Source organism: Panicum virgatum, chromosome 6N (genome assembly GCF_016808335.1).
Source record: "Panicum virgatum strain AP13 chromosome 6N, P.virgatum_v5, whole genome shotgun sequence".
NCBI lineage: Eukaryota > Viridiplantae > Streptophyta > Magnoliopsida > Poales > Poaceae > Panicum > Panicum virgatum.
In genome coordinates, this window is record NC_053150.1 from 3,399,902 (window position 1) to 3,424,110 (window position 24,209).

At 44.5% G+C, this 24,209-nt stretch overlaps 1 protein-coding gene across 1 annotated transcript; it reads left to right on the forward strand.

The window, feature by feature from the left end:
- The first annotated feature begins 20,507 nt into the window (after positions 1 to 20,507).
- On the forward strand, positions 20,508 to 23,899 carry LOC120677591 (putative wall-associated receptor kinase-like 11). Its single transcript, XM_039958744.1, has 3 exons — positions 20,508 to 21,138; positions 22,181 to 22,333; positions 22,406 to 23,899. The coding sequence occupies exons 1-3, from the start codon at positions 20,604 to 20,606 to the stop codon at positions 23,593 to 23,595; spliced, it is 1,878 nt and encodes a 625-aa protein (XP_039814678.1). The 5' UTR covers positions 20,508 to 20,603; the 3' UTR covers positions 23,596 to 23,899.
- The last annotated feature ends 310 nt before the right edge of the window (positions 23,900 to 24,209 follow it).

The window sequence follows — 24,209 nt, forward strand, 5'->3', positions numbered from 1 at the left end:
GATCCATTGCTGTTTGTTTATCGTCTCCATGGCGTTAGCGACGCTCTAGGGGCGGCCAAGTCGACCTAGGGCAGCCCATTGCTCCGCGCACCCGGGCGTGTGGTGGTTCTGGGTTACAAGAGACCTCGTCGACATGTCCCGCGTATCGCGGTCGTCGGTGAGGCACCTCTAGCGGCGATGCGCAAGGTGAGGCACCTCTAGCGGCGTGCTTGCGCATCGCGCTCGTTGTTAGAGGCATACAGGTATGTGTTTCAGTGTAGGGCACGATTTTGTGTCAACATACTTTTTGGCGACTCCGCTGGGAATCGATCGGTTCAATTGTTTTACCGCTGATTTTTTCTCTATAGAGAGCCGATTGTGTTTATCGTGCTGCGATCAATTTGCTATACGAGAAGTGACATGCGAATATATTTCTTAGGCAATTACAAAATTGATCTGTCTTTGTCTGTCACCATCACATCAGACCACAAAAGGTCTTGTTTTTCGACCGATTAATTCGGATATGAAATTTACAGCCGAATTCTTCTATTGCCAAATTGCAAAATCGATCTGTTGATATTTTACTACCGGCGCTGCATCAGGCCCTTGGGTCGTTTGTTTGCTGCTTGGCAGTGCCCCAAAGGTGCTGCAGCTATTTACTGAAATCAAAGCAGGTTTCTGCCGTTGTCTTTCAAGGCAAGTTTGTTGATTTTTGCAAAGCACACAGAAATGGCAATCAGGAAGCAATGGCTCCAGAAGATATACGTGAAAAAATTGCAGAAGAGATACCAGTGGAGATGCAATAAGAATTTGATCGGGTGTTCAGAAGATTGGCTCTTTCTTGTTTTAAGAAAACTAAGCAAGGCACTGTGAAGCTAAAAGAACTACCGTCCTATGTCCACATATTAAGAGAGATATTGAGCTCAGGTAATTTATCCATTGTTCATTCTGGTAATTTTAATGCTATGCTTAATGATTTTGTAGAGCCGATTGAAAAAGATGATATTGTAGATTCAATTCAGTTTATTCAAAAGTCGACTGCAGTTGAACATGTGCATAGCTCTGCAATGGACAGTGACGAGTCTATCGAGGCTGATCCTTCTGATAGTTCCGGCCAAGACGAAAATATCAGTCTTAACAGAGCAGCAGTAGTTGCTACACCTGAGAGCCAATCGGATTTGGATACTAGTATTGCTGTTAGTGCTATGCATGTTGCACATATACAGGAAGCCGAACAAGTTATTTCTAGATACAAATGTGGCTGCAATACAGCATATTTCGACCGTGAGTTCTGTTGTCATGCCAGCTCCAAGAAAAGCTCAATCTGATAGCAGTTTAGGTTTAAACACAAAGATATTAGATAAAGCCAAACAAATGACTAATTTGGCTATAATTAAAGAAAAACAAGATGAGTCGGCTGATACTAAAGAAAAAGAAAAAATGTCGAAATTATCGGCCATTGATTTTTCTGATAAAACAAAAGCAATTATAGCCGAATCATATCATGGTCCGGATGAAGGTGAAATTCATGTTGCAAAAACATTTGCCATGGCCGAACACAATTGCAGTTCGGATATTAGCTTGACCAAGATCAAAACAGTAGCTATAGCCGAACTGAATACTTCGGATGTGGCAAAAAATACAGAAAACCCAGCTACATTAAATTGCAAAGGCTCAGGTACCATTGATAATGAATAACCGTCGAAGCCTTCTTGTGAGAGCATAAATGTTACATCAAGTACTGGGGGGCATACTGGAGCTGAACCAAAGATACAGAAGATGAATGACAATAAGAACCACGGCAAGCATAAGGTGAGAAAGCCGAAGCCTACTTTAGAGAACTTCTGGCTAAGTATCAAAAAGAGAGTGAAACAAAAAATTCTAAGCAGTCCAATAAATCAAGATCACCTCTGAGACAAAGGTTTGATGAGCAGAATCGGCGTCGGAATGATTTTCATACATCACCGCCGTTGCCACCATATGGAACATCTATGCCTATATCACGGGAACGTCCCGATTGGACTACTAATAGGGAGCCAAAAATCGATAGATCGACATATACTAAAAACGACGGTTTCAATAAAAGAAATCGGTCTAAAGGAGGTAAATTCAGATCATCTCGCATTGTTTTTGTTCATGGCAATGAAGAAATTTTAGTTAACAATCGGCTGAGTTTCAACTTTCAAAGGTGCCAGAAAAGTGATAAAACAAATTTACCGTGTGAAGAAAGGATTGGAACAAAAGCGGGAATGCAGATCTCTTGCAAAATAAAAAAGGGCTGGTTAGCGATATCAGAGATGTGCATGTATCGGCCACTTCTATTTCTGCTGAGACTGGCAAGGGAGCTGCTGAATCGCTTGATGGAGCACATGCTGTTGTTGAAAAAGTTGGATCTGACCAAGATGAACACACAGCAGGCATTATTATTGATGACGCACTAAAGCTTACAAATAGGCCTGCTACTGATGTTGTAGAAGGAACTGATGGTACTCAAATGAAAAAGGAACTTCAAATGGTAACACAACTTTGTTTATGTTTAAACCGCCCCTTGTCACAACTTTGATCTCATGTACCATCAACTAATAATCTCTCTTCTTAATCTTTTATCCCTAAACCATTTAATTTTTGGTTTGGAGATTTTTTTTATTTTAACCCTTTTTTTAATATTATCTTAAAAATAACCAGTATCAACTTTTATTTGCATAGCGTGTCCCTTTTGGTCACGCCAGCCTATGTGGCGCGGCAGGACAACACTATCGCGCCACGTGAGGTGGCGCGACAGATGTGCCACGCTGGCTGCTCCGTCGCGCGGCCGCCAGCGTGGCACTGCTGGGCCCGGATCTGCCGCGTGTGACGGAACTGCCAAATTAAAACTCTAAATTAAACGTAATGGACGTCATTTAAAACACATCGGGCGCATTAGCTTAATGGCTTAATTTGGCAATCCTTTCTCAACCCACGGCCCGATCGAAACAACACCGGAAGTCCCACGCGAAGGCGGGCGCAGATGGTACAACCACGAGGAATACTTAAAAAAATACAACAACGCGATAATAATAGAAATAACCATCACTTTTACAAAAGAGTTCAACTACAATAGTTTTACTAACCTGGTTCAAATACAAACATAACTTACAAGTGTTATAACTATCAACTAGAATTTACACCCAAACCACGACTGCACTACACTGCTGCCCTCTCACAGCCTAACACCACCAGTCAGACCGGTTAGCCACACCAGTCAAACCGGCCGAGGACTACCGGTCAGACCGGTCCATCAGACTAGTCAGACCGGTCTCAACAAAATAGAGAGGCTGCACGCTCAGCCCGCAAGCGTGCAGCCGCCAACGCCCTAGTCTAGGGGTCTCGCTCATCCACCTTCCACCCCTCTGCACTGCGGCAGATGAACTTGGCACAGCAGGGTCAGAAGTCAACGTCCTGGGCTCCTGAAATAATTTGGGTAGCAACAAACCCTGAGCAACTAGTACTCAGCAAGACTTACCCGACCAGTGGGTATAACTTAGCCCACCTATCTAGACATGCAAAGCTTTTGGCTGGTTGTTATGTTGCAGAAAAGCGACTAAAGTAATTCCTTACTTTTAGTATTTTAGCTCCAGGTTCTTTATAAATTTACTCTAATCTAATATTTGCACGAATCAACTATATCAAACATGGTAGTGCAATCAATAATAATTCAATGTTTTCATCATCATAGATATATAAATATACTCATTATCCCATCATAATACTACAATGCGACGCAGTGATCAAGGTGCTCATATCCGAGAGCGACTGATGGCGAATCGATCCGATTTAACCTTGCAAGGTGGACCTAACCAACACGGCACGCGTTTGCCCCGTCGGACCACACGCATCAACCCTTCCCCTCCCCGCCTCGAACTACAGAACCGCCCCACCTACATATAGTCAGCCGAGCTCAACGAGAGACCACCAAAAGTAAACATATGCATCCTGTTTCTCCACGACTACTTGACTCGCCCTAAGGGGTGGTGATGAAGTTCTGTACTTTCGAAGCGAGGCAGTACTAGGCTTACCGGTTTCGACTACCTCCTACTCCCGGCATGCGGTTAGTATAGTTCAAACATGATTAGCAGGGCCAACAACAGTACGGTCCTTATTCGACTCAGACAGGACTAAGACACCCAGGAACCATGTCCTGCTGCCATACCTATACATCATCATCAATTCCCGTCTGGTCTCAAATTTCCATATCAATTTCAACAACTCAGGTACTGTAGATAAGTATATAACCTATATCTCGCGAGTAACCGGAAATTACTCGACTTCTAAATATCCTATATCTCGCGAGTGCAAGAAGTCACTCGACTTCTATCGAGAACTATTAAGAATAGCATTTCTATCGTCCTATACATGCCAGTATAACTCAGGGAAACCTAGGGATCATGCAACTAGGGTTCCAATCAACTCCTGAAACGTAATGCACCAGTAACAAATACATACATAGGTGTCATAATTTCAAATAATAAGATGTGCACCGGGGCTTGCATTGCGTCTGCTGCTCAGTGCTAGGGTAAATTGGGCCTTGGGCCGGCTCCTCACGATCCTCCTGCTGTAGGGCTTGCCCCTGTGTCTCCTGTGGCTCTGCAACCACCTCGTACACAATTTCCTCCGCGCGTGGCTGCTACACGTATGCATATGCATATGACATGAGAGAATGCATGCATGATTTATAAAAATTACAAGTAACTAATAACCAAATCAATTTCTATCTATTTTCACTAACAAACCCTGATTTAAACCTCTCAGCACTGCTAGCACCGGTCAGACCGGTATACCAAACCGGTCAGACCGGTCTAGCCTGTGTGCGACTCGAGACCAAAAATCCGGAGTATCCGAACACCTACTCGGAGTATCCGGACTCCCAAGTCCGGAGTTTCCGGGCCTAAACCCGGAATGTCTAAACCACCACAAACCCGGAGTATCCGAACCAATGGCCGGACAGTCCGGACCCCTACCGGTCAGACCGGTCCCTCCGACCGGTCAGACCGGTCCTGCCCAGATCAAAACCTAGAATCCTTGGTGCGGCAAAAATCGCCCACAACTTCTAAAACCTTTCTAGGTACTAGTTCAAGGATACATTTGGACGTGTTTGACCAGAGGAAATCACCTAAAACTATCTAGAAAAGGAGATCGGCCAACACAAGCGTTTATACCTTGGGTGAGCTCCTTTGTGCACAAGAACTTAAATCCCAGGCACCCCAGGGAGGGAATCGTGGAGAGGAAGCTCCCCCACGCCGGTTTGATCCTTTCTTGGCCTTGGAATCATGTGGAAAGGATGGATTGGGGATTTAGAGCTTTGGGGAGGGGGAGAGCTCGGGAGGGCGAGCTGAGCATGGGGTGAGACTGAGAAAGTTGGTGAGAGAGGGAGTGAGGTTTACATGATGTGGGGCCAACAAAATGGTTGAGTTAGCCCACAACCAGTCAGACCGGTTGCCCAGACCGGTCTGGTCCAGGCTAACAGAATCAAGTTTGAGTTGGTGATTTGTCACATGAGTATTGAACTAATGACTGTGGTTAGTTTAATTACAAGTGATTAACACATGTGGTGTTACAATCCTACCCCCTAAAAGAAATCTCGTCCCGAGATTTAGAATGAACGTGCCAAATTGAAAGATAGGATTGGGTGGTTACCTTGATATGCTTATAGCAATTCAGGACATTTAGACCAAACAAATTCCTCCGTCTCCCAAGTAGCTTCCCGCTCGGAGTGATTACTCCATTGCACCTTATAGAAGTTGCTCGTTTGATGTCGAGTGACCCGGGTCTTGCAATCAACAATTTTCACTGGGTGCTCTGGATATACCAGATCGGGCTCCACTTGTAGCTTCTCTATGTCAATCACTTTGCTTGGAACACGGAGATATTTCTTGAGCTGGGAGACATTGAATATATTATGAACTGTGGATAAATGTGGAGGAAGTTCTAGGCGATAGGCTACAGACCCACATCGCTCAATGATAGGAAAAGGTCCAACATAGCGAGGTGCGAGTTTTCCCTTTACTCCGAACCGCTGGACCCCTTTCATTGGAGATACCCGCAAATAGACATGATCTCCCACTTGGAACGAGATTGGTTGACGTTTCTTGTCCGCATAGCTTTTCTGCCGGGATTGGGCTATTTTCAAATTCTCCTGTATAACCCGGACTTGTTATTCCGCCTCACTGACCATATCAGGGCCGAATACATTCCTTTCACCGGCTTCTGACCAATTCAATGGAGTTCTACACCTCCGCCCATATAATACCTCGAAAGGAGCCATTTTGATGCTCTCTTGATAGCTGTTATTATAAGAGAACTCTGCTAATGGCAGGCATTCATCCCATTTCTTGCCATAGGAGAGCGCACAGGCTCTAAGCATATCCTCCAGAATTTGATTAATTCGCTCAGTCTGACCATCTGTCTGGGGGTGATATGCTGAGCTACGAATAAGCTGAGTACCCAGAGACGCTTGCAATTGTTCCCAGAAACGCGCAATGAATTGTGAGCCTCTATACGATATGATCGTCTTGGGTACACCATAAAGACTCACAATGTGGGCCATATAAATCTCTGCATATTGATGGGATGAATATCACGTCTTCACGGGAAGAAAATGAGTGGATTTAGTGAGGCGGTCAACTATAACCCAAATAGAATCATATCCTCTTGAGGTGGTAGGCAAACCAACAATGAAGTCCATACTAATATCCTCCCATTTCCATGAAGGAATATCCAAAGGCTGAAGCATACCGGCGGGTTTGAAGTGACTCGCTTTAACTCTTCGGTAGATCTCACACTCAGAAACATAGTGAGTTATCTCCCGCTTCGTCCTTGTCCACCAGAACCGCTGTTTCAAATCTGGATACATTTTATTACTACCCGAGTGGATTGAGTACCTAGAGAGATGAGCCTCATCAAGAATTTGTTTCCGAAGTCCCAAATCTTTAGGTACCACCAACCGGTTCTTAAACCATAAAACACCCTCGCCATCTAGCTGGAAGCATGCCACATGAGGGTCACTTTCTCTAAGCCTTTGCCTAATCTTTTCCATGCCAATATTATTTTTCTGAGCAGCAATAATTTGATCCCGCAGTGTTGGAGTGAGGGTAATGTTGGTAAGTGTACCCTCCACTACAATGGCCAAATTCATCTTCTCCATTTCTTGGCACAAAGTTTCTTGCAGAACTGTAGCTGAGACACAGCTGCAACTCGCCTTGCGACTCAGTGCATCGGCAACGACATTAGCCTTGTCAGGGTGATAATGAATCTCCAGATCATAGTCCTTGATCAATTCTAACCACCGCCTCTGGTGCAAATTTAGCTCACTCTGGGTAAAGATATACTTCAGACTATTGTGGTCTGAGTATATATGCACCGGATTGCCCAAAAGGTAATGGCGCCAAATCTTTAAGGCATGCACTACTGCTGCCAGCTCCAGGTCATGGGTAGCATAATTCTCCTCATGCCGCCTGAGGGCTCTGGAAGCATAAGCAATTACCCTCTGATCTTGCATGAGTACACAGCCGAGACCCGTACCTAATGAACTACAATAAATATCAAAGGGCCTAGGAATAATGGGCTAAGTCAAAACAAAAGTAAGAACGCAGTGAAAACTCATACCTGATGCATCAAAATACACATCAAAAGGTCGAGTAATATTCGGTTGAGCCAAGACAGGGGCCGACGTTAAGAGCTTTCTCAATGTCCGAAAAGACCGCTCACATTTGTCGTCCCAATTAAATCTCACCCCTTTCTTGAGTAATTCAATCATGGGCCTAGCAATTTTTGAGAAGTCCGGAACAAACCGCCGGTAATACCCTGCTAGCCCAAGGAAACTCCGGATCTCTGGAATAGAGGTGGGAGCACTCCAATTCAAGACATCCTGAATCTTGCTAGGATCAACAGAAATCCCCTTTTCCGAGATGATGTGGCCCAAGAACTGGACTTCCTTGAGCCAGAAATCACATTTACTGAATTTAGCATACAGTTTGTGCTCCCGCAGGCATGGAAGCACAATGCGAAGATGCTCTGCATGCTCCTCTTCATTCTTGGAATTTACAAGGATGTCGTCAATAAAAACCACGACAAACTTATCCAGTTTAGGCATGAATACCGAATTCATGAGGTACATGAAATGAGCAGGGGCATTAGTTAGTCCGAAAGACATGACCAAATATTCATAAAGCCCGTATCTGGTAGAAAAGGTCGTCTTAGGAATTTCTTCAACTCGGATTTTGATCTGATGATAACCCGAGCGAAGATCAATCTTAGAAAATACCTTGGCCCCGAATATCTGATCAAACAGGATATCAATCCGGGGAAGTGGATACTTATTCTTGATTGTGACGGCATTCAGAAGTCTATAGTCCACACACAACCTGAGGCTTTGATCCTTCTTCTTAACAAAGAGTGCAAGACAGCCTCAAGGTGACGTGCTAGGACGGATATAGCCTTTATCAAGCAGTTCTTGCAATTGCTTCTTTAGCTCGCTAGCTCATTGGGTGACATCCGGTAAGGTCTCCTAGATATCGGTGCCGTACCTGGTTGCAATTCAATGGCAAATTCCACATCAAGGTCAGGTGGCATGCCTGGCAGATCATCCAGAAAAACATCCGGATATTCACACACCACTGGTATATCGGCGAGGCTTTTGCCCTCAGTGTGGTGCACAGTAGGAGTCGCTGACTTTTGGTTCATCAGAGATAATGCCATGGAACCATGAAGAGGAGAGTTTACATGCACCACATACGATGTTGTATCTAGGAGAATTCCATGAAATTTCATCCAATTCATTCCAAGGATAATGTCCACTTTCTGAGTCAGTAACACAATCAGATGAGTGTCAAAGATTTTCCTTGAAACTTCAAAGGCACTTGCTTAACAGTTTGATTAGTTATTAATTGCCCTCCAGGTGAATGGATATTGTACGAAATCGACATATTCCCTATTTCCAATCCAAGTCTAGTAGCACAATTCTTGCTAATGAACGTGTGAGATGCCCTAGAATCAAATAATACCGTAACGGTTTGATCGATTATGGAAAACATACCCGCCATCACTGGAGCTCCCTCTGGAATACCCTCAAGGGTGGTGTAGTGCACACGCCCGGGTTTGAAGTGAGCCACTTGCTACTTCTGGTTCTGCTGGCTCGGCTGCTGGCCTTGCTTTGGTGGCATTGGGCAGTTACGGGCGAAGTGTCCCGATTGCCCACAGTTGTAACAAGGGAACAAATTGGGGCGCACCCCCGGCTACTGCACCCAGACCTTCTGCTCGTTCTGCTGAGGAGCAGGAGGCCTGACAGTCCCCTGTGACTGTGTGTACTGAGGTGCCCGATAGCTCCACTGTTGCGGTGGCTGGTGCTGAAAAGGGGCTCACTGTGGGCCCGACTGCACCAGACGGAACCTCTGAGGAGCACTGCTGGAAGATTCCCCTGCCGGTGCCTTTCTCTTCTTCTCCACCTTGTGAGCTAGATGGGCGTCCTCCTGAATGATAGCCTCGTTGACTAGCTCACTGAAGGTGTCAAACTTGACCATCGCCAGGCGATCCTGGAGCTTACTGCTAAGCCCCTACCGGAAACACGCCTGCTTCTTCGCATCAGTATCTACATGGTACCCGGCATATTGTGACATAGTGTTGAAGGCCTGGGAGTATTGTAGCACACTCTTATTGCCCTGCTTCAGGGCCAAGAACTCCGTGAGTTTTCTTCTGATCACTCCTGCTGGGATGTGATGTGCCCTGAAAGCTTCCTTGAACTGTGCCCAGGTAAACCGAGTGCCCTCGGGAAACATGGCCACATGATTGTCCCACCATGTGCGTGCAGGGCACCTAAGCTGCTGAGCGGCAAATCCTGCCTTGTCCCCATCATTATACGGGTGCAGGGTGAATTTGGACTCTATGGTCCGGAGCCAGCTATCTGCTTCCAGTGGCTCATCTGCTTTGTGAAACAACGGCGGTTGGGTGCTCAGAAATTGCTCATATCCGGGGACAGCGGGCTGGTGGTGATGCTCATGCCGCTGCGCTCTGCCTTGCTCAACAATCTCCCGGAGGTGTGCCGTCTGCTTCTCGCATCCATTGAGCATGGCCGCAATGGCCTGAGCCAAATCAGGAGGGTTCGGGGGTGCTGCTATTATGCATTCAACTATGATTGGATTAGTTACATTTTTTTTACATAAAAATAATCATGACTGCAACTAATATCCGAATCATGGAAGAAATCACAGGAAACAAATCATTTGAATCAATGTTTTCCTAAACGGTAAACGCTAAACGAATGGTGACGCTCTGTTTAGCGTTTAGGCTGTTTAAACACCGTTTAAACGGGTTTAAACGGGCTAAACGGTATGGTACTGTAGCATGATTTCCAGCAAAATAAATAACCATTTGTGACATAAATTTAAAGTGGATAGAGATGTTTTTGCTTACCTTTTCTGAAGTAATATTGATGGCTTTTGTGTCCCCATAATCTGAACCATGTACCTGCAAAATAAATGACTTTTGTTAGTAGAAATGGTGTGAAAAAGGCTAAAACAGTTGGAATACACAAGACAACAGTTCATAGTTGTAATCAAGCAAGCTCATTTCAGCACAAATATCAATTGTTCTCCCAAACAAACACCACAATCATAATTCACAAGTAGTTCTCACAAGTCACAAAAACAAACATGATTTACAGCATTGTGAATCTGTCCATAGGACCCACTGCTCGCGGTTGAGAGCTTCCAATATCATCAAGCCATGTGCCATCTTCTGTGTCCGATGGAATATCAATCATATTCTCATTTACAGCATCTCTAACCTCTTTTTTTTCTTCTTGCCTAGCCTTTTTAACTTTTCTAGAATCATCTATAGCTTTCATGCACTTCTCTCTGTCCTCAGGTTTTGCATTGGGGCAGGACCGGACCTGTCCTTTCTTGCCAGCAATGTGCAACTTCAGTCTATAGATTCCAGCCTTCACAACCATGGGACACAGCTTGCATTTTATCACATTCAAGTCATCGGGATTGATAAGAACTCCATACTCCCACCCTATATCATAGAGTTTCTCTTAAGGGGTGCTTGTTCACTGCTGCAGGGGACTGGTTCATTGTAGCAAGGGACGGATTCGATGCAGCTGAAGACATACTGCAAGGTTCAAGTAATAATACAAGCCATTTAGGAACAAAGCATAGCATTGAGGCAATCAAGCAGAGCAAGAGCATTTAAGGACAAGCATTGCTGGTGGTAGGAGCAAGCAGTACATAGTTATATAGCTACTAATATAAAGCCAAAAGCTCAGCTATCTAATAATAGAAAACATGGCAGTGACAGGGTGCAAGCAATAATGCGCAAGAAGGCAAGGAGAGGCAAGGAGCAAGCATACCTGAGTGGTGCTTCATGCTGGAGATCAAGCACTCTGCTACTACTTCGTCTTGGTGCTGCTGCAGACCTGCAGATTGCTTCGTGCTGCTGCCTGCTGCAGATCCACACAGCGTGGCTGGAGGAGAAGCTCGACCCTCTGCTCTCACTAGGAGGTGGGAGGAGGAGGAGGCGACGGCGGGAGGAGCTCTGCCCTCAGCAGGCAATCTATTGTGGCGGCTGGGCAAAAGACCCTGGTGGTCTGGGCGGAAGACAGCAGGAAGGGGGCAAATAACCCTAGAGGTTGTCGGGCCAGCCCGCCAAAACAATTCGTTTCCCGCGTGGCATATTAGATTTGGCCCATCATCAAAACGGGCCACAAAACGGGCTGAACGGCGTGGAAAAACGTTCTGGGGTCATTCCGTTTACAACGTTTTGTCCGTTTAAACGTGCGTTGACCGTTTAGACGGGTCAAACATTTACATCACTGCCCAGGGCATAAACGAAGCGGTTAGCCTGCGTTTACCGTTTAAACCGGTTTAAATGGCCATTTAAAACCGTTTAGGAAAACACTGATTTGAATACAACTAAGAGGCCCCTGTCTACGCTAAACCGGTCAGACCGGTGCAACGGACCGTTCTGCATGGCGCTGTGTGGCTCAACGTGGACCAACTGATCAGACCGGTAGCCAAGACCGGTCAGACCGGTCGCCACCCTGAAACTAAACTTCACTCTAAAACTTGGGTGATAACCCTTAAACCAATCTCATACATACAATTGAAATTAATGTATGCCATGATGCATGCCATAGTGCAGAAACTCCTATGCACAACCCTCAAATGAAATAAAAATAAATAACGAACATGATGCATGAACGTCCTACGTTAATCTCTCAACCAAAACTAAACATCTATTTACCACTCGAACATAGACTATATATAGGGATTAGTACGAATAACCCCACTCATATTAGTAAACCAATCTCATCCTAAGTCAGAAATTTATTTTTAATTTGTAATCTCAGAAAATTAGTCATGCTCGTACCACCCCCGATGCGTTTTGGCTCTGATACCAACTGTGACGGAACAGCCAAATTAAAACTCTAAATTAAGCGTAATGGCCGTCATTTGAACACATTGGGTGCATTAGCTTAATGGCTTAATTTGGCGATCCTTTCTTAACCCACGGCCCGATCGAAACAACACCGGAAGTCCCACGCGAAGGCGGGCGCAGATGGTACAAGCACGACGAATACTTAAAAAAAATACAACAACGCGATAATAATAGAAATAACCATCACTTTTACAAAAGAGTTCAACTACAATAGTTTTACTAACCTGGTTCAAATATAAACATAAATTACAAGTGTAATAACTATCAACTAGAATTTACACACAAACCACGGCTACACTACACTGCTGCCCTCTCACAGCCTAACACCACCGGTCAGACCGGTCAGCCACACCGGTCAGACCGGCCGAGGACTACCGGTCAGACCGGTCCATCAAACCGGTCAGACCGGTCTCAACAAAACAGAGAGGCTGCACGCTTAGCCCACAAGCGTGCAACCGCCAACGCCCTAGTCTAGGGGTCTCGCTCATCCACCTTCCACCCCTCTGCACTGCGGCAGATGAACTTGGCACAGCAGGGTCAGAAGTCAACGTCCTGGGCTCCTGAAATAATTTGGGTAGCAACAAACCCTGAGCAACTAATACTCAGCAAGACTTACCCGACCAGTGGGTATAACTTAGCCCACCTATCTAGACATGCAAGGCTTTTGGTTGGTGGTTATGTTGCAGAAAAGCGACTAAAGTAATTCCTTACTTTCAGTATTTTAGCTCCAGGTTCTATATAAATTTACTCTAATCTAATATTTGCATGAATCAACTATATCAAACATGGTAGTGCAATCAATAATAATTCAATGTTTTCATCATCATAGATATATAAATATACTCATTATCCCATCATAATACTACGATGCGACGCAGTGATCAAGGTGCTCATATCCGAGAGCGACTGATGGCGAATCGATCCAATTTAACCTTGCATGGTGGACCTAACCAACACGGCATGCGTATGCCCCGTCGGACCACACGCACCAACCCTTCCCCTCCCCGCCTCGAACTACAGAACCGCCCCACCTACATATAGTCAGCCGAGCTCAACGAGAGACCACTAAAAGTAAACATATGCATCCCGTTTCTCCGCGACTACTCGACTCGCCCTAAGGGGTGGTGATGAAGTTCTGTACTTTCGAAGCGAGGCAGTACTAGGCTTACCGATTTCGACTACCTCCTACTCCCAGCATGCGGTTAGTACAGTTCAAACATGATTAGCAGGGCCAACAACGGTACGGTCCTTATCCGACTCAGACGGGACTAAGACACCCAGGAACCCTGTCCTGCTGCCATACCAATACATCATCATCAATTCCCATCCGGTCTCAAATTTCCATATCAATTTCAACAACTCAGGTACTGTAGATAAGTATATAACCTATATCTCGCGAGTAATCGGAAATTACTCGACTTCTAAATATCCTATATCTCGCGAGTGCAAGAAGTCACTCGACTTCTATCGAGAACTATTAAGAATATCATTTCTATCGTCCTATACATGATAGTATAACTCAGGGAAATTTAGGGATCATGCAACTAGGGTTTCAATCAACTCCTGAAACGTAATGCACCAGTAATAAATACATACATAGGTGTCATAATTTCAAATAATAGGATGTGCACCGGGGCTTGCCTGGTGTCTGCTACTCAGTGCTAGGATAAATTGGGCCTTGGGCCAGCTCCTCACAATCCTCCTGCTGCAGGGCTTGCCCCTGTGGCTCCGCAACCACCTCATACACAATTTCCTCCACCTCGTACACAATTTCCTCCGCCGCGGCTGCTACGCGTATGCATATGCATATGACATGAGAGAATGCATGCATGATTTATAAAAATTACAAGTAACCAATAACCAAATCAATTTCTATCTATTTTCACTAACAAACCCTGATTTAACCCTCTCAGCCCTGCTAGCACCGGTCAGACCGGTATACCAAACCGGTCAGACCGATGTGGCCTGTGTGCGACTCGAGACCAAAAATCCGGAGTATCCGGACACCTACTCGGAGTATCCGGACTCCCAAGTTCGTAGTTTCCGGGCCTAAATCGGAATGTCTATACCACCACAGACCCGGAGTATTTGAACCAATGGTCGGACTGTCCGGACCCCTACCTGTCAGACCGGTCCCTCCGACCGGTCAGACCGGTCCTGCCCAGATCAAAACCTAGAATCCTTGGCGCGGCAAAAATCGCCCACAACTTCTAAAACCTTTCTAGGTACTAGTTCAGGGATACATTTGGACGTGTTTGACCAGAGAAAATCACCTAAAACTATCTAGAAAAGGAGATCGGCCAACACAAGCGTTTATACTTTGGGTGAGCTCCTTTGTGCACAAGAACTTAAATCCCAGGCATCCCAGGGAGGGAATCGTGGAGAGGAAGCTCCCCCACGCCGGTTTGATCCTTCCTTGGCCTTGGAATAAGGTGGAAAGGATGGATTGGGGATTTAGAGCTTTGGGGAGGGGGAGAGCTCGGGAGGGCGAGCTGAGCATGGGGTGAGACTGAGAAAGTTGGTGAGAAAGGGAGTGAGGTTTACATGATGTGGAGCCAACAAAACGGTTGAGTCTGTCCCCAACTGGTCAGACCAGTTGCCCAGACCAGTCAGACCGGTCTGGCCCAGGCTGACAGAATCAAGTTTGAGTTGGTGATTTGTCGCATGAGTTTTGAACTAATGACTGTGGTTAGTTTAATTATAGGTGATTAACACCTGTGGTGTTACACCGCGCCACCACATGTGGCATGACACACCAATCGCGCCGGGCTGGATGGCGCGGCAAGCCTGCTATGACTCGGCGCCCAGGCTCCCCCCTCCCCACACACACACACACACACACACTTACCCTCCTCCAGACCATGCTCGAACCCCCCCCCCCCCCTCCACCCCAAATCGGTCGATTTGGGGTGGGTAAGTAGTGGGAATCGATCTCCTCCCTCCTAGGAAGGTATTCCCCCTGAAAATCCTCACTTTACCACTTCATTTGCTTGATTTGAGGATGTGTTGGTGAGCTAGGGTTAGGTTTGAAACTTTGAAAAAAGTTGAAGTAGGAGGTGTATAGTTTGCATGAGATGTCCGGTCTAGATGTAGTATTCGTACTGCCCACATATTTGACGTATAAAATTAATTGCATGTATATATTCGATTGGATGTTTAGAATTATATGCGCGACACATCCGATCGAATCAACCTACTATGCATCTACTTTTTACCTCCAAACCCTAAATCTTTTCCAACCTCTCCATATTGTTTGTCTACTGATCTCCACGACTGTAGATGGCATCCTAAGACTTGCTGGTCAATCTAGGGCATGTCCGGCAATGTTCACGCCCTGACCGGATCCTTCCCGGGCAAGAGTTTCGACGGCCTTTGCAAGTTTGCTCGTAAACTAGTCCTTCGTCGTCCCGTAAGCGCGTTGGTTATCCTTTGTTGGTTTGCTCGTAAATCTCGCCGTCCTTCACCACATAAGCGTGATAGTTATCCATCGAGAAGATCGATTCCGACAAAACCCTAGAAAACCGGTCTGACCGATTTGCTCGACTAATCTGACTGGTCTGCATGGTCTCACTGCCCATCGGTCTGTTTAGGACCCGTATGCTCGCTCTCATGTGTGTTCGCTAAAATTTTCGTCGACAGCTAGCTCCCAAAACGCACGCACGCTTCCTCCCGTGGCTTCTGTCGCCCGTCGTGTGTAGCCCTGTGTCGTGCAGCGCCTCGGCCATCCTTCGCTCGAAGCCGCCGCGTCCCTCCTACTCTAGTTCTTCGAAAGCACACACACTAGCACCTGTGTAGGATGCACTAGTACGTTCGCACTTGCACATGCACGCGCTAGCACACGGCCAGCACTTGCTTTTGCCTTGCCAACACTCACGTACACAGCACTTGCCCGCGCATGCTGGCAGCACTTGCCACGGTGGACGTGAGCTGTGTCCCGCTGTTCGCCGTCGTCTGCCTTGTGCGTCGCGCTGCCACTCGCCGTGCCTGGGCCGAGCATGCCGTTCCTATATTACTTCCGGAAGATGGTCAAGAGATATGTCTTTAAAGCCCACTAAGCCCACAAACGACTTATTATATCATACATGCACCACAACAGCCCATTACAAGCATGCAGCCATTAACACACACCGACGCACACATGCAGCACAGCAATGGACAGGTCCACTAAAAAAAGCAACGGACAGGATGGCAGGAGGATTGGCTGGCAGCAGGTAAACTTTCTTTGCTTTTTTCCCTAGTATATGCTACCATGATTCATAGTTTTTTTAAAATGTTTAAGACCTAGCATGTTTAAAATATTAAACTGGTACAGTCAACATTTTAAGTCACTACAGTCAACATGAATCAAAACCTAGTTCAACAATTCTAATGAACTATTTCAACATTTCACATGGAATTATTGATGCAGTATATCTACAATGTTGAACATGCATATTTAAAATGTTGAAGTGTTATAATCTGAATGTTGAATTTTCAAAAAATATTTGAGAAGTCAAAATATATTCATATTAGATCTTATTCTGTTGCAAAAATTCCAAATAACATTGTGGTTCAAACGGAATCTAAAACGCACTTACGGTTTGAAAGAAAATTAAAATCAAAGTCTCAAATTCAAAAGGGAACTCATCCGATTTCTCACTGCACCCTAGATGCGCCACGACTCAGCAGTAGGCACGTGTCCTCTTGTTGCCTGGTGCCAGCGCTCAGATGACTAATCAACAGCTCCTGCTCGTTTTGCAGCTATTGGATCTGTACATGCGCACAAATCTTAAAGCAAAAGTTATATAAGATTTTACCTTCCGGAAAATATATAGGATCTCTGGTCTGCGCACCTGTGCCGTGCCAGGTCGCGGTGGCCGATTGGACCGTGATTTGGCCCAATCCTGCCTGAGGCACACGGTGATTTTGGGCCCTTTTCCTTTATTGCAGTGTCAGTGGGCCTACTAAGGCTTTTAGCCTCTCTTTTTTGGATATTTCTAGGAACTTTTGCATGGGCCGAATGCCTAATGTGGCTCATCTAACTTTGGACTTTTGGTCCATTTGGCTTAAGGATTTAGATAATTCTTTTCTAATATTAGAAACTCCAATAAAGGTTTTGTGAAATATAGATTATTAGTTTAGTTGTTTTCTAAATATCAGATTAAATACTAACTAATTATAGATTCAACTCATTAATTAAATTCCAAAAATACTAACTAATTGTGTTAAGACTTTCATCATTTCTTTTATAATCTTGAAAAGCTAATTTAATTTTTTAATCTTATTAAGGCTAATTCCTCCAAAACTATTTTATCTTATTATTTGGCCAACAAACATAGCCTCCACATTCGCTCTCAATGCATAGAAATTTCCACGTTAATCGGAGAAAATAGAAAAATAAAAATTACCCACCACTGCCATTATGATAAAAATTAGCCTAAAATACTCCTGTGCCTAATTAAAAATCACCCACCAATGCCATTATAAAAAATTAAATATAAAATATCATTTAACTATGTATCAGTTACAAACATATACTATTAATAAAAACTAAAGATAACAACAATCAATCAAAATAAAATGAAAATAAGAATAATTATATGCATAATAGATCATATTTGAATTGTTTTAACCAATAATAAGACATAATTTACGATAATGAACATGGTGATGTATGGTAAAAAAATAGTATAATCTTTAAGTAAGGATACAACGACATGCGGATTTTTGAATTTTCAATACTAGCCATGCAAATGCACGGGCTATACGCCTAGTTTTGAAAATAAATTAACCATCTGGCTAGTAACCGCGACAAGGACCAGAACAAGAACTCATATGTTCTGTTAAGGCTAATTCCCCCAAAACTATTTTTCTTGCAGAAACTAGACAACGTGGTGTTTCGACTAGGTCATCTTCGTTGGAGGCTGGGTCTAAAGAACTTTGTAGCAGTGGACAATGTCGGAAAGAGTTGTGGCTTTGCCGTATTTTGTCATGAATCAGTGGATGTAACACTAATGGATCTGGAGGTGAGGTTATTTCAAGAAGCACCTACATGGAGACTTACCTTCGTGTATGGTGAGCCAAGAGTAAAGGACAGGAAGCATATGTGGGAATTATTTATGCGACTAAAAAAACTTTCTAATTTACCTTGGTTGGTGATGGAAGATTTTAATGAAGCTATGTGGGCTTTTGAACATTTTTCTACAACTCGCAAGTGCGAGCAAGAAATGGCGAATTTCCGGGAGGCACTAATGTTTGTGAGCTAACTGACTTGGGCTTTACAGGCACTCCATATACTTGTAGCAATAAACGAGAAGGGAGACATAATGTGTTTAGGCCGCTTTTCCCACATTTCTCAAACATGATGTAATAGCATTTGGCTTGCTCAAAAGGCCCATCAATATATTCAGGTGCCCCCCCCCCCGTTGACCCTCAAAAAAAAAGTTTGTTTGGATAGGGAAGTGGCAGATAATGCTTGGAAGGATATATTTGGTCTGGCACAGCTTAAACATCTTGTTTCTTGCCTATCAGATCATTTCCCAATTTTGTTACAGTTCAAGCAAGAAGTAAGGTTTTAAGAAAAAATAGACCAGCAAGATATGAAATCATGTGGGAGCGAGACAAAACCCTTCAGATGTCATACAAGAGGCTTGGTTGCACTCTTCACGTGGTGGAAATCTGGGTCAGATTGTTTTGTCACTCAAGAATGTTATGGTAAAGCTTCAAAGATGGAGCAGGGATAAGTTCGGTTCAGTAAATAAGGAGCTTAGTACTCTTAGAAAGAAAATTGAAGATGATTGTATTAAAGGTGATTTGGTTGATGAAAAGGTTCTACGTCACCTAACAGAGCACATGGATGAGCTTCTTTTATAGGGCGGAAATGATGTGGATGCAACGTTCCCTAGTGACAAAATAGTAGCAAAAATTTAGTAATACAAATATTAAAATTTCCAAATAATTATAAATACTGGTAAAAAATTATAGTATATTTAAAATATCTCACAATACCCTTGCAATCCCTCCACTTTCAACACAAAATAGTAGCAAAAAATAACATAACAAGCTCTTATTTCCGACCAAGCTAAGCAAGTCCCTAACCACTGTACCGAAGCATGTTCACAAGTCCACGCACACAACAATATCATGACAAGTTAAGCAAATGTACAATTGAAATTGAATTAGACTACATACAGGTTGATGAAATTGAAATAAGAGAGAGAGAGAGAGAGAGAGAGAGAGAGACTACATACAGGTCTACGAATGCTTAGCTGCTATCTTGAGTTCTTGACTGTCTTTTGGTTGGTTGGTTTACGGCTCGTCCAAAAGTTCATTCAACTGAAAGGCAAAGCATTGAATTTTGCCGGAAGAAAGCAAACAATAGTTCCCTCCCACTACGGCTGTCGGCTGGTAGCAATAAGCCTGTCGTCGTCGCTCACTGTCCATAGAACAACTCGTCCAGGATATGTAATTATGTATGCATGGCCAATTCCTCAATCAACGTGATCCGCCATTATTGACCGGCAGATTGGAAGCCAGAAGAAATCCGGGACCAGGGTGCTAGGGATATATGGTTGAGGGCTACGTTAGAAAACGCGAAAATTGCTGGAAGGTACCCCGCGGAATTATTGACTGGTGGTAGAGGTTACAGGCGGTATCATCCGGTACTATTTTTAGTTGATCACTGTTGATATGATATGTGAATTTAAACAATAAATTAATATATCGCCATCTATTTAATTTGGTGCCGCACGCATCCACAGATTTGGTATCTTTTTCTAGGTAGTTCTTTTTTACTTTTTACTATATCTCAACCATTGGTTTTACTGGGATGAACTGCTCTCGTTTATTCCAATTACAATAAAATTCCTCCAACATATATATATATATATATATATATATATATATATATATATATGATGGCTAGGGTGCTGAAAAGCCACGTACCCGTTATTTTGGATGCTTTGTTTTTGGGGACCTCAGCTTTACCGTGCGCACTCTGGCAGTTGCCGTCTTCCCTTGTACCAGTCAACACAGCCAGTGTCAGGTCGTTTTCCATTGTCCAGAGTCCAGACCATACAAAGTAGGCAGACCATGCCTACATTCGTGCCCGCCTCCCCCAAATCTTCCTTCTCCTTTGCTGGTGTTTCAGGAACTAGACAGCGTCTTCACTCGTGGAGATGAGGCTGTTCAATTTAGTAGTACAATCATATCTTCTCTTACTTGTGTTCACCGTGACTCCTGCAGTGCAAGCAGCCTCTGGTGCACAAAAGGTGAACTGCCTTCGATCATGTGGTAACATCAGTGTTCCCTTCCCTTTTGGCCTGGAAGAAGGCTGTTCAGCAAGGAAGGAATTTCAGCTCAAATGCACAAATGAGACATCTCCCAGTCTCCAGTTTGATGCCGGGCATCAGGTGACACATATCGATATCGATGAGGGGATTGTGGGCATCACGTACACTCCACGGCAGATCTTTATAGTGGAGGCACCGAAGCAATCTGGCATGTATATCGGTTCCATGGTATCATCCTCTGTGCAATGGGTTTTTGCCAATCTGACCTGTGAGGAGGCACGGAAGAACTCCTCGGCATATGGATGTGTTGACCACTATAGTGCATGTTTGGGTGTCACTTCAGCAGATGGTAACATTGGTTATCGATGCAAATGTGCGCCGGGCTTTGAGGGGAATCCATATATACCGCATGGCTGTAGAGGTTCTCTCTCTGTCTCTCTGCTTATTCTCTCCATCTTAAATTATTAGTCATTTTGGTTTATCTAGATTCATAATTTTTACTATGCATCTACATATATATTAGATGCATAGTAAAGTCTATGAATCTAAAAAACTAAAATAACTAATAATTTGGGACAGAAGGAGTATATGTTATTTATCCTAACCATTCTAGTTTGATAGTTATTGCACTTTGGAAATTACTCATACTTAGTGATGGAGCAAGTTATCCCTCAGTTTCAATTTTTTCTTTTCAATAAGAGCTTTTGATCCTGGTAAATTTATGCTCTGAGTCATAATTTTTGAGATATTTCAAGTTTAGAGCATTCTTCGGAAACTTATGCTGCATGAATCAGTCAACTCGAAAAAATGAATAACCCTCCCGAAGAGAATAAGCTCAGCACTTAGCCACTGAGTCTTGCATGTCTAATCTCTGAAACTATTAGGCTGTCCGGAGAGCAGAATCCTTCTCTGTATTTTGACTTTCCATACTTCACTGAATAGCAATGCCTAAACACATCGCTTGTTTCTGTTACCCATCACTAACCGTAATAAGACAGTGGATTGGATACTAAAGCTGTCGTTCAATATTTACATGCCACTTATATTTTTGCTACTACATGGTGCTATCACTTAACAATCAGGATTTGGGTCTGCGCTTTAGTAAGAACTTTGACAAAAACTAAAAGTCACTCTGGATTACTGGCGAGAACAAATCTTTCCATAAAATTGTGTCTGCATAAAGATTCAATTGGCCCCCCAAATGTGGGATACTCGATGTCTTTCTTTGTTTTTTTCCAGCGAGAAAAAAAAAGATAAAGTCATGCTTTCTTTTTTTTACATCCACATACGGTTATAGGAATCTGTTCCAAGTTCACGTGGAGTAAAAAAAAAAATCAGACACCCTCTTCAATTAACATGGAAATTTCTAGTTATCTGAAGAAAGCCTAAATTCTCAACAGTTGGTATCATCTTCATTTTGTTAATTTCTATATCACTAAAGTACGCTGCTGCTGCTGCTGCAGATATCGATGAGTGCCTTATAGTAAACAAATGCAATGGAACGTGCCACAATTTTGAAGGAGGATTCAATTGCACCACTTGTCCGCATAAAACAGTGTATGATCCTCGACAAAGGCGTTGCACACACATCAACCAATCTAAGAACTTTTTGACCGGTAGGTCGTCTCAGTTACCTGAATTACTTGCCCATGTCCTGGACCCCATCTGATTCTGCGACCTTGCTGCAGGTGTCAGCGTTGCCGCAGTCGTGCTAGTAGTGATCTTGTTTTGCGCCTACCTGTTCCACCAGAAGAGGAGCCTTGCCGCTGTGAAGAAGAGGTTTTTCAAGCAGCACGGGGGGCTCTTGCTGTTAGAGGAGATGAAGTCAAAACAGGGGCTGTCCTTCACACTGTTCACCAAAGCAGAGCTCGAAGAGGCGACTGGAAATTTCGACGAGCGGAATGTGCTCGGCAAGGGAGGGAATGGCACTGTCTACAAGGGAACTCTAAAGGACAACAGATCAGTCGCGATAAAGAAGTGCAAGCTGATCAGCGAGAGGCAGGAGAAGGAGTTCGGGAAGGAGATGCTCATCCTGTCCCAGATCAACCACAGGAACGTCGTCAAGCTCTACGGCTGCTGCCTCGAGGTGGAGGTCCCGATGCTCGTCTACGAGTTCGTCCCCAACGGCACCCTGTACCAGCTCATCCATGGCCGGCAGCACCCCCCTGGCGGGCCATGCGTCTCCTTCGCGACGCGCCTGAAGATCGGGCAGGAGGCCGCCGAAGCGCTCTCTTACCTGCACTCCTGGGCCTCGCCGCCGATCATCCACGGCGACGTGAAATCGGCCAACATACTCATCGACGACAGCTACACCGTCAAGGTCTCGGACTTCGGAGCCTCGACGTTGGCTCCGACGGACGAGGCCCAGTTCGTCACGTTCGTCCAGGGGACCTACGGCTACCTCGACCCGGAGTACATGCAGACCTCGAAGCTGACGAGCAAGAGCGACGTCTACAGCTTCGGCGTCGTCCTGCTCGAGCTGCTTACCTGCAGGAAGGCGACGAACCTTCAGGCAATCGATGAGGAGAAAAATCTCTCGGCACATTTCCTCCTGGCCGTGAGTGAGAACAGGCTTGGAGAGATACTGGACGAACAGATAAAAGGAGAAGAGAGCATCGAGCTGATCGAGCATGTGGCGGAGCTAGCGAAGCGATGCCTGGAGATTGCTAGCGAGAAGAGGCCATCCATGAGAGAGGTTGCAGACGAGCTTGGCAGGTTTAGGAATCAGTCGCAGCATCCCTGGGGGCAGGAAACTTCTGACGAGGAGCTGAGGGCCTTGCTCGTTGGATCTCCGAACGCTTGCTTTGAAATCGAGCTCAGTAATGCGTATGTCAGCATGAATGACTCAGCATGCTTAGGAGTTCAGTCTCCACGGTAATATCATTTTTTGAAAAAATTGGGCAGGAGCTCTGCCTTTCAATTAAGAAAAAAAGAGTTTAGAAGCTCAGGAACAAAAGGAGAACAGGGGCCACACACACCCCTGCCGTGCAGCCTGGACAAGAGTCCAAGGCGCAACACACGAGCACGGAAGCAAAGGTAACACAAGGACTCAGATCGGAATATCATTATTGTATCTTTTATTGTTTGGGTTATGGAACAAAACGTATATATACTACTAAATGATTGTAATATTTCTTCACGCCTATATTTCAATCGCCTTAGATTATTCTTTCTAAGAAAAAGGCTAGTACATTTTTTTCTTTTTTTAAGGATTTCCATGTGAGTAATTACAGTTGTGTGCTTGTGCACGTCTTGTTTCAAAGATTCCTTTTGCTGTAGGGAGAAGACCAATTCACTGTGTTGAATTATTAGAGACGTGTTAGTCATCGTCGCTTGCGAGTTGTGACCTCTGCAATTGCCGCTGCATACTTGCAAACAAATTATTACAAGTTGAAGCCACCGACTATAGCTAGGGGAAATGTCGTGTTTGCCGTGTAACTCAAAGTATACCGTGTTTGCGGTGTGCCCCAAAGTTTACCCTGGGCAATTTCT